Source organism: Parambassis ranga, chromosome 21, assembly GCF_900634625.1.
Source record: "Parambassis ranga chromosome 21, fParRan2.1, whole genome shotgun sequence".
NCBI classification, from domain to species: Eukaryota; Metazoa; Chordata; class Actinopteri; family Ambassidae; genus Parambassis; species Parambassis ranga.
The window spans coordinates 2,287,160-2,302,711 of record NC_041041.1 but is presented as its reverse complement, the minus strand read 5'-3'; the positions used below and the strand labels follow the sequence as shown (position 1 = coordinate 2,302,711).

Here is a 15,552-nt window from a genome sequence, read left to right as displayed (position 1 = left end):
TATTTTCCACTTAGGTCCCATTAACTCCTATTATAATACTAATTTTTTTAATATCATAACTATAACAACATATAACCATGCATTTCTTGATGTAAGGGTTTCATGTTTGAAAAAAATAGTTAAATTTGACATTTTCTACTGTTCACCACTAAAATCAGCCATTAACCCATTATATTCCTATGCATAAAATCCTTGTGTTTTGTGGATGTGTTTTGGATTGTGTTCAGTAGGCTGTTTTAAGTGTGTGTCCATGTGTGTGCATCTGTGTGTGTGTGTGGTGTGTGTGTGTGCATGCATCTGTGTGCTGTTTCATGTGTCTTTGCAGTAGTCATTGTTGGTGTTAAAACTTATGTACACTCAACAAAAATATAAACGCAACACTTTTGTTTTTGCTCCCATGTTTCATGAGATGGACTTGAAGATCTAAACTTCATTCCAGATACACAATATTACCATTCCTCTCAAACATTGTTCACAAATCTGTCTAAATGTGTGATAGTGAGCACGTCTGCTTTGCTGAGATAATCCATCCCACCTCACAGGTGTGCCACATCAAGATGCTGATCTGACATCATGATTAGTGCACAGGTGTACCTTAAACTGCCCACAATAATCTTCGCATAGAGTTTATCAGATTGTCTATTGTGGCCTGTGGAATGTTGGTCCACTCCTCTTCAATGGCTGTGCGAAGTTGCTGGATATTAGTGGGAACTGGTGCACGCTGTCGTATACGCCGGTCAAGCACATCCCAAACATGTTCAATGGGTGACATGTCCGGTGAGTATGCTGGCCATGCAAGAACTGGGACATTTTCAGCTTCCAAGAATTGTGTACAGATCCTTGCAACATGGGGCCGTGCATTATCTTGCTGAAACATGAGGTGATGTTCATGGATGTATGGCACAACAATGGGCCTCAGGATCTCATCACGGTATCTCTGTGCATTCAAAATGCCATCAATAAAATGCACCTGTGTTCTTCGTCCATAACAGATGCCTGCCCATACCATGACCCCACCACCACCATGGGCCACTCGATCCACAACATTGACATCAGCAAAGCGCTCACCCACACGACGCCACACACGCTGTCTGCCATCTGCCCTGAACAATGTAAACCGAGATTCATCCGTGAAGAGAACACCTCTCCAACATGCTAGACGCCATCGAATGTGAGCATTTGCCCACTCAAGTCTGTTACGGCGACGATCTGGAGTCAGGTTAAGACCCCGATGAGGACGACGAGCATGCAGTTGAGCTTCCCTGAGACGGTTTCTGACAGTTTGTGCAGAAATTGTTTGGTTATGCAAACCAATTGTTTCAGCAGCTGTCTGAGTGGCTGGTCTCAGACGATCTCGGAGGTGAACCTGCTGGATGTGGAGGTCCTGGGCTGGTGTGGTTACTCGTGGTCTGCGGTTGTGAGGCCGGTTGGATGTACTGCCATATTCTCTGAAACGCCTTTCGAGACGGCTTATGGTGGAGAAATGAACATTCAATGCACGAGCAACAGATCTGGTTGACATTCCTGCTGTCAGCATGCCAATTGCACGCTCCCTCAATGCTTGTGGCATCTGTGGCATTTTGCTGTGAGACAAAACTGCACATTTCAGGGTGGCCTTTTATTGTGGGCAGTTTAAGGTACACCTGTGCACTAATCATGATGTCAGATCAGCATCTTGATGTGGCACACCTGTGAGGTGGGATGGATTATCTCAGCAAAGCAGAAGTGCTCACTATCACACATTTAGACAGATTTGTGAACAATGTTTGAGAGGAATGGTAATATTGTGTATCTGGAATGAAGTTTAGATCTTCAAGTCCATCTCATGAAACATGGGAGCAAAAACAAAAGTGTTGCGTTTATATTTTTGTTGAGTGTATGTAATGTCTGATGAAGTTACTTCAGTATATACCATCCACAGACATACAAACACTCTTTCAAGTAAACAAAAACATGCCCCCTTAAATTTGACATTTTCTACTGTTCACCACTAAAATCAGCCATTAAATTCCTCAAAATGATTTAATGTTTGGTAGTTTTGAGCAGGGCTGAAGTTGTTTAACATATTTATGCAGAAAAAAGTAAGAAAAAATATTAATCTGTTAATTTTTTATAGCAGTTTTTTGTAAGTGGACATTTTTGTCCCCTAATGACACAAAAGGGTAGTAAATTTGTTTCACCATGTTCTGGTGATGTATTTGAAAAATTTAAATTGGAATTCTAAAATGTGTCTAGAGAGAGTCTTTGTTACAAACAAATTGTGCCATATGCACCAACACAGATAAAATGGTGGCCAGGTAAAGAGGCAAAAATTACCCAAATGGACAAAAAAGTCCCCAATGACGCCTGAGGGTTAAGTGGATATTAGCTGTCAATAAAAGCAGTAATTTACCGCAGTTACTGCGATAACAATAGCAAATGTCTCCTGTTTCCAACATGTAAACCATTATGAATAAATTTTATTTGCTTACCAAGGACTCACTGGCACACTGGAACACGTAGCACACGTACTGACTGGGGCCGGACTCTGACTGGTCCCGACAGATGAATCCAAAGTGGTCGGTCTGCTTGATGCCCTGTGTGAGGAAAAAAAAAAAATCATAAACACAGAGATGGTGAGAAAACATCTGAGAAAAGGAGGGTGTTTCTACATGACTGATAAAGATGCTGCTGTGCAGTTATGATTATGCAATAATGAATCAGATATCCTGAAAAGCTGTGTGTAGAGATACTCTGGGTTCATCTTCTGGCAGAGAGAAGTAAACACAGCGAGTAAAAATAAAACCGACCTGACAGCAGGATGAGATCTCTTTGAAATTCTTCTCCAGCACCACGGTTTTACTGTCAGGGCTGATGAGGTTCACTTCAAAACGCCCAACCTGTGCAACGCAAAGCAATGTAGGAGCGTCAGGAACACACGGATCAGAAATAATAATGCTTTAAACAGGGATGTAATTTAAAAAGGATCAAGGAGTCAAGTATCTGATGATGACTGCTCAGGCAGACATAAACAAACTGGCTCCATATGAAGGCCGGCCAGCGCGCACTAACGATTTTTCCCATAATTGACTGCTGCTGGAGTATTATATTGAGCGCTGTGCTCCAGTTTTTAAAATTAGCTTCATGAGGAAATGGGCACCGTGTGTGAGGAACGGCAGCTGGCTCACGCTGCAGCCGCCATGTTGTTCATAAAGCAGGAGGACTCAGAAACACTACACAGGAGTTCCACAGGACCCAGCCACGGTCTGAACACTGTAACCACCAGCCCCGCGCACATAAAAGATGATTTGCAGCTTTAACAGCTGGACTAAACGCAGAGAGGGTTTGAATGACAAACAGCTCTGAAGCAGGCGGGCCAGCGGTCTGGGTTTCTGCTCCGACACAAACATTTCAGTTATGATTTGGTGGTAGCAGAAGAAAGACAGCCATTCATCTTATTGACATGCAGCACATTTAGAACAGAGAGTAAAACATTATGATCAGTTTACTGCATACGAGCGCTGACGTAGAGATGTTTAACCCCCTCTGTGCTGGGTTCCACCAGGCTTCACCTGCAAACCGAGCAGTCAGCAGAAGGCTCAGACCAGGGTCACCTTTAACGGACCTCCGCTGCTCTTACCTGGAACAGCATGGTGCGGTTTTTGTCGGCGTCGGACGGCTGAACATGATTCGGCGCGCTGGCGTGCCGGCGGCGCGTAGGACCCATCACAACACCTTCCCCCGGCTTCCTCTGCAGGCCGCCCGCCATGCTGCTGCAGCGTGTGCGGAACTCCTGGGGCTCCTCGAAGCCGGAGTCCTCCAGGATGCACTCCGGGAAGGTTCCTCGCAGACTGCTCTGACTGGCACTGCTGGACAGGCCTGGACCCGGAGCACACACAGCACAGGTGCACGGTTTTTACGGTAACATCAGATGTTATTACTCTTGTAGTAATGCTTGAGAGTCATCAGAATGCTTTGTGGCTCTTACCTCCACCTGCGATCACATCATCCTCTCCAGGACCATCAGGGTCCTCTGTGCTCTCATTCAGGGCGGAGGACAGCGGGTCTCCATCGTTCCCCATCAGGAACTCCACCGGCGGGCTCTCCGTGGAGCCTTGCCGCCCGTTGAGCAGTCGTAGGCGCTTACGCTCAACCTCATGCAGACGGAACTTATCGATGCAATCATCGATGAGGGTGGACGGAGCCTTCTTGTGCCCCACCGTCACCTGGAGTGTTAAAACTCAGCATTTAACAGCACGGTTAACAGAAAACATGAGATTCATCTGAGGGGTTCATGCTGATCTTCTACCTTTCCACAGTAAAGCACTTCAAACTTCTGTGAGTTGTAAAAGGCTTCGTCAGCTTCCTGTTTGGGCTTGGCGTCTTCCTTCAGGGCTGACTTGGAAACTTGGCGAATGCTGCTGATGACCTCAGGGACCTGTGCACGAGGAGAGTGTGATTAAGGAACATAATGAACAGGAAACCATTAACAAAAGACCAGAGGGCAGTCCAAGGGAATCTCCCCGAGTCTGGAGGAGGAGCATCATGGAGGAGGACCATCATGGAGGAGGAGCATCATGGAGGAGGAGCATCATGGAGGAGGAGCATCATGGAGGAGGAGCACCATGGAAGCTCAGACTGAAGCTAAAGCAACACTTGTTTTTGTGAACGCTACGTTTAAAATAGTGTCATCAGGCAGCTTGAGTTTGAGCTTTTACATCACTTTCATCAAAGCCACCAGACTCCATTAAGACAATGTGAGACTAGCAAACCCCACTCAGCAAGGTAAACTGGAGTCTGGTGGTTTTATAGAAAGCATACATTAGGGCTGCAATGATTATTTGAGTACTCGAGTAATATTCGAGGGCAAAATGCATCGACAAGTAATTTAGTATTCGATGACGCGTTAGTGACATCGTTGAGAATGATTCTCTCGTGGCACAGTGGGATAAACAGCGTTTTGGGTGCAAGAGGCCCTGGGCTCAAAACCTAGGCGAGCCGTTTGTAGGTCGACGCGACACACACACACACACGGCTCTGGATCAAAGCAACGTCCCAAAGCAGGCGTCCATTATCGAAATAATTATTAGCTACAGCCACACTAATGGGAAAACTATGACCATTACAAGTGATCCGAATACTCGAAAAATCGCAAAAATACCCGGCGAGTACTCGATTATCAAAATAGTCGTTTGTTGCAGTGACATTGTGCATGACAGGGTGACATGTTGACCACTTAAACCTGCAACTTATCTCAACAAACAGATCTCCTGCAGCAGACGACCCCCTCATAAAAACATAAAGGCATCATATAAACACAGCTGCAAACATTCAGAAGTGAAAGCACAAACAGAAGGTTTAAATCACACACACTGATTCACGGACAACATGACCCGACACCTTTAAATGACTGAAGGCTGAAAAGTCAGCGCTGCTGCTGCTACACCACAACAGACTAAATGCTACACTGGTATCAGAGGTGGGCCTGGAGCCAGGGAACTCCCACGCTCTATAGGACTGAAGACCAAACAAGAGGCCTGCAGGAAACCAGAGATGTGAAGGTCACCGAGCCCATTTCTGTTTCTGTGTGAGAGCGCCACAGCACCTGCAGGAGCTCCCAGAGCTGCCGGATCAGATGGTAACATCCTGGAGAAACACCCGGGCCATCCTTCAGGCTTCTTAAAAACAGACACTGGAATCAGGAGCAGACACAACTGACTGATGTCAAACTCTCTCAGGTCAGAGCAACAATGAGTGCTGAAGCAAACAGAGGCCCCGCACACTGTACACACAGCCTGCTGTATCAGATAAGACCGACAGCTGCACAAATACATTTATATTATGGTTATGTAACCAAATACATCAGACTTCAGAGGTGTGACCAGGAAGAGAAGGGTCAATAATCTCTGTCCCAGGGATCAGACATGTGATTGATAAAGTTAGTCTGTCAGTGGACTCCCTGGACGTGACTGTGGGTCTCTGAGGCAGCTTCAGGAGATTTTCCACAGTGGTGATGGCTGCCTCCCAAGAATGTGGACTTCAGTTTGTCCTAGACCCGCCCTGTTGTTTGAGTTAAACCTTTTCCCCATCATAAAGGTGGAGGAAGGAGGACCAGACAGCAGAGTAAAATGCAGATCACCTGTTGTACCCCTCCTGTCTGAAATCACTCCAACAGAACACTGAGCAGCGCAACTGATTTTCTGCTCGACTTTTTCCTCAGGAATCCACAAAGAGCTCCATAAAAATAAATCCATCCGCATACAGACACAAAAAAAAGATGACACGTGCTTCTGTAAGTTATCAGGGCAGGTGTATTAAAAGGGCCGTGTATCGACACCACACAGAGGTGGCTGAAAGTCTGTCAACCCTCTAAAATCACATGTATTTATATAATAAATGCTGCATACAAGAAAAGGATCATAAGAAGCTTGTCCTATGTGTGAAGCATGGTGGTGGTAGTATCATGGTATCATTGTTTTTGTCTTCTAGGACAATCTGCTGGTGTTTTGGGTCATTATTTATGCAGAAACATGAAACATTTTCACAAACTTTAAAGCAGCACTGATGGAAAAAGACCTCACAGCTGTAATGTCTGGTCACTTTGTCAGAAAAGAAGCAGCAGCATCTTAACATTTCTAGGATCTGTTTCATTTTACATGAGTAAGATGACTCCAGAGCACCATTTGATCTGATTAATTATTTGTAGTCAACCTAATACAGAGAGAGTCGGGGTTCATTCCTCGGGAGGAGGCAGGCACAGACAGGCCGAAGCTGTCGGGCAAGAAGGAAAGTCAGTGAAAACCTATTCACACACATCTTCCATCCACTAAAACCCGCTCTCCAGGCAGCCCTCACCCATCACCGCCTGGCTTTACTGAATAATATCAGTGACGCGGGACCAGGAACCGCAGCCTGTCTACATAAACAGCAGCAGCAGAGCGCAGCTTTAGGGCTTAGCAGAAAACAAACAGGAGGATTGTCTCCTCTGAGCTGGTGGAGTCCCACACACACACACTTACACACTCGGTGCATGGAGCACATAATTTCCACCCTCCCTACAATAAAGCCCTAATAAAATCAGATCAGACAGCACAGTGTCTGTGCTCAGGCCTAATCATACCTCACTTTATCAACACAAGACACAAAGGGGACAGACAGGAAGATAGTCCCTCACATAACACCAGAAGTTCTTGGAAATTCAACAATGCATGTGTGCGTTTGTGTGTCTGGAGCGTCTCCACCAGCCTGAGGACAAACTGGGACGCCAACTTTACCAAAGTTCATGTTCCAACGTAAAACAAAAAGGCCCTGATGTCACCTCTGCATGTGGTGGCAGGTCAGACCAGAGCCTGGAACCGCAGCGGTGAAGCAAAGTGACTTTCTGACTCTTTGACACGCACCCATTTTGCATCAAACAGTGTGAATGCACACATAACAGTCAAATTATCTTTGTATCACAAACACACAGGACATGTTTCAAAGCAATAAGAAAAAAAACATGCTTTGATAAAACATGGCGTCTAAATAAAAAGACCATTTCCCTGATAATGGAGGCGACAGACAGACAGACAGGCGACACCAGGCAGAAATCTGTGCTCCTCAGTTTTATTGCTCTGCAAGAAATGTGATCGTGTTAACACACAGTGATTGGACTACAAACAAATGCACACGCACGTGTGACAGGAAACCTGCTCTTCAACACCTGTCGATGGCACAGAGAGGGGACGGTCACATGGTCACATGGAAACAGCAGACATCCATGTGTATTCATTCTCTGTGTACACCTACAGTGGATGTTGTCCTGCGGTGACAATGACCTGCTGTGGACACGCATCAGTACGATCAATCAATATCAGCTTAAATCTTAATCTTAATCCTAATCTTGCAGGAAACTTTCATCCAAAGCACCAGACTCCACTGACACAAACACTAATAACAGAACAAAGGAACTCAGCAGAACTCAACAAGACGGAGTGGTGCTAACACGCTCCACATAGAGCGCTCTGAGACCCCGTTCACACTGGGGAAATCAATCCAGCTAGAGCGGATATATTCGGATTGATTTCAATCCACCTCTCGGAGGTGGATCTAAAACTGACAATGAAGGCGCTGCAGAGCTCACAGCAGTTCATGTCTGGACTCCAAACTTGGACCCTCTACAGATGATCTTTCAACCCCTCCAATGAACACTGAGCCAGGGTTTGATAAATCTGCATCACCAGTCTGGTCTACCTTCACTAGATGATTATTAAACACCAACAGGACAGCAGAGGGTCACCCAGCATCGGGGGTCAGAGCAGAGGTGGAAAACAGACAGACTGCCTGTGGTTCATGCTGTGCAGGCTCAGACGGGTCGCTGCTGGCTTTATTATCGCACAATGTTAAATGTGGACCTCTGACTGTGTCACTGAATGTCAGAGTCTGAGCCAGGTAACAGGTTCCAGTTCAATACCTACAGCTTAGTAAAAAAAAAACACCCAGGAGGGGCTGACGGAGGCCGTATTTCAAGTCCAAGAAGTCAAACTTGACTTTAAAAGCCTCACTGTGACACGCCATGCTTTTTTTAAATCACCTTCTGTTTGTTTCATATCTGACACACTGCACTGGAGCAGACTAAGCTCATCTAACATCATCTTCATTTTAACCTTTCACACCACTTGGATAGAAGCCAGCGGCCCCTCCACTGCCTTTAAAAACATCCTCTGTCGTTTCTACAGATAAGAATAGACTTTAAAACATTCCTGTCATCCAGAAATACAATAAAATTTATCATGTCAACAAGAACAAGGGCCCAAAGAGAGACGATCCACAGCAGCACGACGAGAACAGCTGCATTAAGCTGAATAACCCGGTGAGTTCACAGTCACAGCAAAACTATGTGCTGTAGAATAACCCTTCACTCCACATGGTCCTCCCCTGCACGTGTTGCTAGCTTGCTGGCTGCCAAACCAGTTTTGGTTGCGTATTAATGAGGAACGTTCAAGATGCCTTTCTAACTGCTGCAAACATTCTGACCTCAGCAAACACAGAAGCCAGAGGCCTGGACTGTGGGCCTGCCTCTTGTAGTCTCAGCTTTCACTCGAAGACAAACGGTGCCCTCAAGCTCCGCACGTACCGCAGGAAACATGATTCAACACACGCATGCTTCAGATCAGCAGAACGTGAGCACAACTGTGCAGTCTGTGTGTTAGTGAAAGTTTCCTCAGTAACCAGGGAAACAAGAATAACAAGACTTAAGACTGAATTACAGGCAGGGGTGGTCCATGGACTACAATTATATACACATTTATCAACAATGGTCCTTTGAGGTTTTTGATTATTTCAAAACTTCAGACTTTTACAGAAGTTCTGAAAGTACGAGAGAACCCAGTCAAACAAAGGAGACCGGGTCATTCATTTATGCCGAAAAATGATCCAGTGTCACCTATATGTGAGTGGTAAAGTATGCTTGTACATTCAGAGGTCAGTGAGTGTCCCCTCTGTGCGGCATGGTGGTGGTAGTATGATGGTTTTAGGGCCTGTTTTGCTGCATCTGGACCAGGACAGCTTGTCCTCATTGATGGATCAATGAATTCTGAATGACAGCAGTGAATTCTAAAGGAACATGTCAGGACATCTGTCTGTGAGCTGGATCTGAAGAGAAAGAGCAGCAAGACAACGAGCCCAAACACACAAGTGGTTCTACAAAAGAACGGTTCCAGAAGAACAGAGTTCATGTTCGGAAGTCAAAGTCCTGACCTTAATCCACCTGAGATGTTGTGGAAGGACCTGAAACAAGCAGTTGATGTGAGGAAACCCAGCAACATGTCAGAACTGAAGCTGCTCTGTACTGAGGAATGGACTCAGACTCCTCCAAGCTGCTGTGGACGACTGATCAGCAGCTACTGGAAACCTTTAGCTGCTGTTATTGCTGCACAAGGAGCTCACAGCAGACACTGAGAGCAGAGCTTCACACACTGATACCACTCATATTTTGGGTCACATGTTTCAAAGTTTCACAAACTCCATCTTCACACACTCGGTGCCAATCCCAGCTTCCTGATTTCTAACTGGTTACCATGTGTGTGTGTGTGGATTACTCATAAGGACTCATGCTGATCAGCATGTAAAGGTGCTGACTCCACAAGTTCAGAGAAAGATGTCTGATCCATAGTGGGAGCTCCGGGCACGGCAACTCCAGGAAACCAAACACAAAGCCAGCATTCAGACAGAGCAGAGTGTGAACACTCCATAAACACACACACTCTGATGGAAAGTGTGTGTGTTTGTTGTTCTTCGTGCAGAGCTTCAGGGTCACCGTGCTGACACCAGAGAAAGGCGCAGAGATGGATTAACTTCTGCCCAAATAAAAAATAAGGGTGCAGGGTTTATCATCCCACGGGCCGCTGCCCTCAATCCTTAATACCAAAGCAAACATGTTTGGACCACTGACTAATCTGAGATTAAACAGCATAGCGCTCACCTCTAAGAAATTACAGCTGAAGCTCTTCCTTTGTTTTGTGTTTACATTGCAAACTGCAGCAGGTTTCTATTCAAGGACAGCGAGGACTTTTACACGTTAATCCCTCTGGAATAAATGAAATCATTACTGTTACTGTTTAAACTGGAGCTCTGGGCCATGTGGGGTAACTTCTGTGCATGTGGCCCCAGGGGGATGATGGGTATTATTCCCCCCCCAGCTGTTCCTGGTTCTGTGTGGTTTTAGACTTCCTACCTGGTTGGGGTCGCAGGCCTTGAAGACGTGACAGGACATCTCAGACTCGGGGTTGTCGGGCTGGCCCCGCAGGAGATAAGCAAAATATGTGAGGTCGTTGCTGTTGTGAATGAAGCGAGACACGAGCTGCGCTTTGTGCTCGAATATGAAAACTGACGAGTTGTTGCTGTTGGAGGGGACGCATCGGACAAAGGGGGGGTGGAGGACCAGCTGGACCTCTCTCGGCTGCATCACGGGGCCGCAGTCGCCTCTCTCGCTCCTCCTGCGGATCTCGGCCACCAGCCACGGCAGCATGGGCAGGGTGGTCCGCCGGTCCAGCGAGGACCAGCCGATGTAACAGAGGGAGAACCTCCTGTCCGTCCTCTCCTTCTCATCCTGAGCCTCCATGTCGACCCAGCAGACTTTTTCCCGGACCAGAACAGCACTTTCAACAACACTCCCTGCTGCGAGCTGCTGTGCTTAGTTTGGAAGAGTTTCCGCGTCCATGCTTAAAGTTCATACAACGAAGAGGCGCTCAGCTACATGCACGACATGTGCTCAGCCTGGCTGATCAGCTGCTGCTCTCCATGAGAGCCAACGCTTTAAAAATGTCTCCGACGCGTAATTTCCCTTCGAGGATTGGAGGTGAGGCGCTCACGCAGCCATGGACGCGCTGCTGGACTCCCTGCTGCGCGCACTGCTGGAGTCAAACGCTCCTGACCTGGTACCGTCCGGACTGCAGGCTGCCTGCTAAAAAACGTGGCCGTGCACGGCTCCTGTGTAAATACAAGTCAGAGGAATCAGATTCCTCTGACGCACCGTGCGCTGCTGCTCCTTCAGCGGCGGCGCGCTCGCAGCTGAAAGCCCCGTAACACACGCTCAGCTGGCGCGGGGCTGCGCTTCTGTCCAGGTGGACAATAAAACAAACACACTGATGACTGTTTGTCGCCCTGCAGCGCAGCCCGTGTTCCTTTCTTCCCAAAAAAAAACACGCCTTGGAGGAGGCGGAGCGGCTGTGCGCGCTGACGAGCTGTCCGCCCATCCCATGCGCTGGAGGAGTGGGCTGGGTAGCGCCGCTGCGCGGAACGTGACAGGAGGAGGCTCCGCCCGTTCCCACAGCACACCCAGCGTTTCACTGGAAAGGCTTTTTCCGTGGCAGTGTGGGGGGAGAGTGTATGCGCTACTCCTCCGGGGCCCAGAACTCCACCAGGAAGCCAGGAGGGCAGGACGACGACGCATGTGTGTGTGTGATACTTCACAGCTCCTTACACGCAGCCTGCGCTGCTGAATCCTACAGTCTGGGAGCTCTTATCACATCTGATCCTCTGCTTTAGAGGAGTCCCCGTGTACTAAATGCCTCCTGGCCCAGAAATAGTCCCTGTGCCATATATAACCTCATCACTGAGGCAGCAGCCGCGCAGCAGACTCACACTGTGGTCTGTGGGCACTGAGATATTTATCACAGGAGCTGTGTACAACTTTGTACTCCATCCTCTGACCGCTGCGCATCAAAGGAAGAATAAAAGCACTGAAATCTTCTAAATTACGATTCACACCATCTGGACTGTCCATAGGGTGAAATCATCCTTTACTAGTGGCACAGTGGAGGAAATGGCACCGACAGAAGCAACTATAAATACACAAAGAACACAAACACTAAACATAACTAAATAATAAAGAGTCTGAAGATGTCATTGAGTATTTATACGTTTAGACTAACTACATGTTTACACAGATGTTTACACACTCAGATCTTTATATCCTCTAATTAAACACCAACCTAAAGCCTTCATTACAAAGAAAACACTCAGTTTTTAAAGTGGTTTTAACTAATTATTAGAGACGAGACGATTAATGGGGATAAACAGAAGGTTATTTAAATGACACATTAAAAAACTGACAAGGACTCCAAGTTACATTCTGTTTTATTATAAATCAAATGATTGTGAAACATCAGATTTACACAATGTGCTGTATGACAGGCAGAAGTAGCACTACCTGTACATAAATTCAACCGAGTCAAAATATCATGAACTAAAGCAGAGTGGGAGTCACAGGTAACACAAAATGGCAACAACATTCACATGTTTGTGAGCTTACATTCCACCAGAACTGCATGCGCCCCTCAGGCTGATGCCTGGAATGGCTTCATCAGGACAAATGGACACTAACAGGTGAGTTGATGCAGATCAATTCTCATGAGGTGCATCTAAAAACAGCTGTTTGAACAGCCTGCTCAGCATCGATCACTGAAGGAGGAGCTAAATCACATTTCCCATCTCGGTATGTTCATTCCACCGGAGGAATACGAAATGACGAGAACACACGTCGCACACTCAAGAGTATCCGTCAGGGCTGTGTGGTATTATCAAAGTATACTGTTCATTTTCCTGAATGAAGTCCACTCAAATTGAGGACAGTCAACTATAACAGCTGGAAGACCTAGAAGTAAATCATTTGGGAGCTGATGCAATCTGGAAAAATACAAGTACAAAGCTGAGAGCTGGCATTTGCTCCACATTCTCACACAGCCAGGAGACGCCCGCTGGTGTCGAGCTGGTTATGTATAAACTGCTGTTAGGTGTGCAGACCATCAAACAGTCTCCATAACAGCTGCCACCTCTTTAAACTGCTTGTGAAAGTTCTGCAGATTAAAAACAAACAAAGTGAAGCTCTGAGCACATCAGCAGCAGATTCCACAGCAACAATCACCAACCTGGAACTGTGGGACGGTCATCTCCAAACACTTCTGAGAAATCTGACCAGAGGGCTCCACGACCTTCAGCAGCAGAGATACGTACGGAGAGTTGAGAGATCGACAAGTGTCTGAGCTCACAGACATGCCCAGCTTCCACTGCAGGTCCACCAGCTGCAGCCAAACACACATCAGGAAAGACTTCTGTTTGTGTGATGGGGAAACATTTAGTTCGTTAAACCTGAACGTACCTGACCGACGCTGAGCATGGCCTGGGCCTCCTGCTGTGCATGGACTAAAGCTCCCTGCTCACTCCACACCCTGTGCAACACCTGCAGAGAGGCTTTGGCCCAATTGTTGCTGCTCTTTTCTAGCTTTGCTACAAGTTCATCTCCAGAAACGTTGCTTTTTCCACTTGACCTGGAAACACAAACTGTTACTGACGGCACAGAGCTCAGCAGTAACAAACTGCACCCAGAACAAATACCTGAATGTTAACAAGAGAAATCTGATCATGTTCTGTAGAGCTTCATGTTCGAGTCTGACTCCAGCTCGCTGCAGTCTCTGCAGGGAAGAACAAAACCAAACTTAACCTGAGAAACCTAAAGAGAGAGACGCCCGAAATCTGAGAAAATATTCACTCACATCAGAGATTTCAGCTGAATCTACTCCTCTTGTCTGCCCTTGGAGATACGTCAGAATGTGCTGACACTGTGGAGAAAATATGATTAGTTATCAGATCTACAGAGCTTCTATGGCAACACCACCACATCCTGTGCAGAACAAGGCTACTAACAGCCCTACAGTGAGCTCATGGTGTTCTTCCCCCTGAGAGGTACGCTCTGCCACAACCGCCTCCTGCAGCAAGACTGAAGATAAACAACACAAACACACGACCTGTCCGCCACACACCGTACACTCACCGCTTCAGCCAACAGATCAGGGGACAGCCTGCAGATGTCGTCCACTACATTGTTGACGCCTGAAATAGAGAAGTGAAGCACATCACGAGGGTTCCTCTGCAGAGCTCAGCCACTCTATTATTATAAAGTCATGTGAATCTGACCAAGTGATTGATGCAACGCTTTACTCTGTGTCCTCCATCAGGAGGGAGGCAAATATAAAAGCGTTCCTGATTGAAGTCATTTATTTATGATAAAAGATGAGGCAAGAAAAAAATGCTTCTGTCTGAACATTTCATCTGAACAAAGGTCAATAATAATAAGAAACAAAGAAGAGAACTGTAATGTAAATTTAGACTTACTTTAGTTTATTTACTTAATTTGATCTTAGTTTTATCTTATTTCATGTTAATTATTATTATATGTTCCTTGTATGCACCAATCACTAAGGCAAATTCCTAGTAATGTGAACCCCCTTCACTTACATGGCAATAAACACGATTCTGATTCTGATTCTGAGATGTGCATCAACCAGGAGTCGGTCTCCTGTTAGCTACAAGCTAACGAGTAGCTAATCAGCTAGCTAGTCCACTTCCTGAGTATTTTATAGTGCTTTTCTCTATGCTCATGTGTTTCTATTTAAACCACGGTTTGCGGACAACACTGTAACACCGTAAGATGCGTGTAAACACCCACCACATGACCTCTCTGTTGCTGGCATCTTCTCCGTCAGGCTGCTTGACTGATGTAGCTGTGCAGCTAACACAGAGACTAGCTGGATGTAGTAACTGTTAAATTCACCTTTACGAGTTCTTAATACACTGTAATCCAACCAAACAATTCAAAAACTGATATTTACGGATAAAAGACCTTTTTTCTCTCCTGCTCTAAATCTACTCAGCTATAACATCTTCGTCGTTGTATTAATTTAGCTATTATTGAGTGGTAAAGACCGCCCCCTACTGTACCGGAATGTCTTCTTCTTCTTCTAAGCACAATCGGATTTTTTTTTTTCTCAACAGCACCCCCTTGTGGCGGCCACCCGTTTGGGATTAAAAACGAACCGGATCTCTGATTATTATTATTATTATTATTATGGTCCTGTTGTTATTATTGATAAATACGTTCCGAAATATAATCCGAAATATCAAATCAAACTCTGCACTGCAGCAGCCGGGTCACTTTTAACGGAATAAACCCAAACCAGCGTACCGTCAGTGGAGCTCCCTGACCACGCCCACAGCTCTGGACTGGTCCACTACGTGCCCGAAACGTGCGTTTAA

At 46.2% G+C, this 15,552-nt stretch overlaps 2 protein-coding genes across 8 annotated transcripts in view; both read right to left on the bottom strand.

Annotated features, from left to right (window-relative positions):
• tbc1d4 (TBC1 domain family, member 4) overlaps nucleotides 1-11,960 on the bottom strand; it is a 29,809-nt gene extending 17,849 nt beyond the window's left edge. For 2 of the 6 annotated variants that reach the window (XM_028433733.1, XM_028433736.1), the window contains exons 1-6: nucleotides 10,694-11,957; nucleotides 4,289-4,417; nucleotides 3,968-4,205; nucleotides 3,620-3,864; nucleotides 2,790-2,879; nucleotides 2,472-2,576 (exon numbers count right to left, since the gene is read on the bottom strand). In XM_028433733.1, the coding sequence (XP_028289534.1) occupies nucleotides 2,472-2,576; nucleotides 2,790-2,879; nucleotides 3,620-3,864; nucleotides 3,968-4,205; nucleotides 4,289-4,417; nucleotides 10,694-11,080 (1,194 nt within the window). In that variant the 5' untranslated portion in view covers nucleotides 11,081-11,957. Of the gene's footprint in view, nucleotides 1-2,471; nucleotides 2,577-2,789; nucleotides 2,880-3,619; nucleotides 3,865-3,967; nucleotides 4,206-4,288; nucleotides 4,418-10,693 lie in introns of all 6 variants that reach the window. The other 4 variants (XM_028433734.1, XM_028433731.1, XM_028433737.1 and 1 more) reach the window with 4 other exon arrangements.
• Nucleotides 11,961-12,579: 619 nt separating this feature from the next.
• commd6 (COMM domain containing 6) lies at nucleotides 12,580-15,257 on the bottom strand. 2 transcript variants are annotated; one of them, XM_028433739.1, is made up of 7 exons: nucleotides 14,966-15,257; nucleotides 14,291-14,349; nucleotides 14,013-14,078; nucleotides 13,855-13,931; nucleotides 13,619-13,787; nucleotides 13,389-13,541; nucleotides 12,580-13,316 (listed from the first exon to the last, which is right to left on the bottom strand). In XM_028433739.1, the coding sequence occupies exons 1-7, from the start codon at nucleotides 14,988-14,990 to the stop codon at nucleotides 13,266-13,268; spliced, it is 600 nt and encodes a 199-aa protein (XP_028289540.1). In that variant the 5' UTR covers nucleotides 14,991-15,257; the 3' UTR covers nucleotides 12,580-13,265. The 2 variants fall into 2 exon arrangements, with proteins under 2 accessions (XP_028289540.1, XP_028289541.1); XM_028433740.1 differs by lacking the exon at nucleotides 14,966-15,257 and having other exon boundaries at nucleotides 14,164-14,298.
• Between the last annotated feature and the right edge of the window lie 295 nt (nucleotides 15,258-15,552).

Excerpts from the sequence above, each read along its gene's own strand:
- commd6 (XM_028433739.1), bottom strand. The coding sequence starts at position 14,990 with ATGCCAGCAACAGAGAGGTCATGTG. Across the intron at positions 14,350-14,965 it reads AGCAACAGAGAGGTCATGTG|GCGTCAACAATGTAGTGGAC; the intron begins GTGGGTGTTTAC and ends TCTCTATTTCAG. Across the intron at positions 13,932-14,012 it reads ATTCAGCTGAAATCTCTGAT|AGACTGCAGCGAGCTGGAGT; the intron begins GTGAGTGAATAT and ends TCTTCCCTGCAG.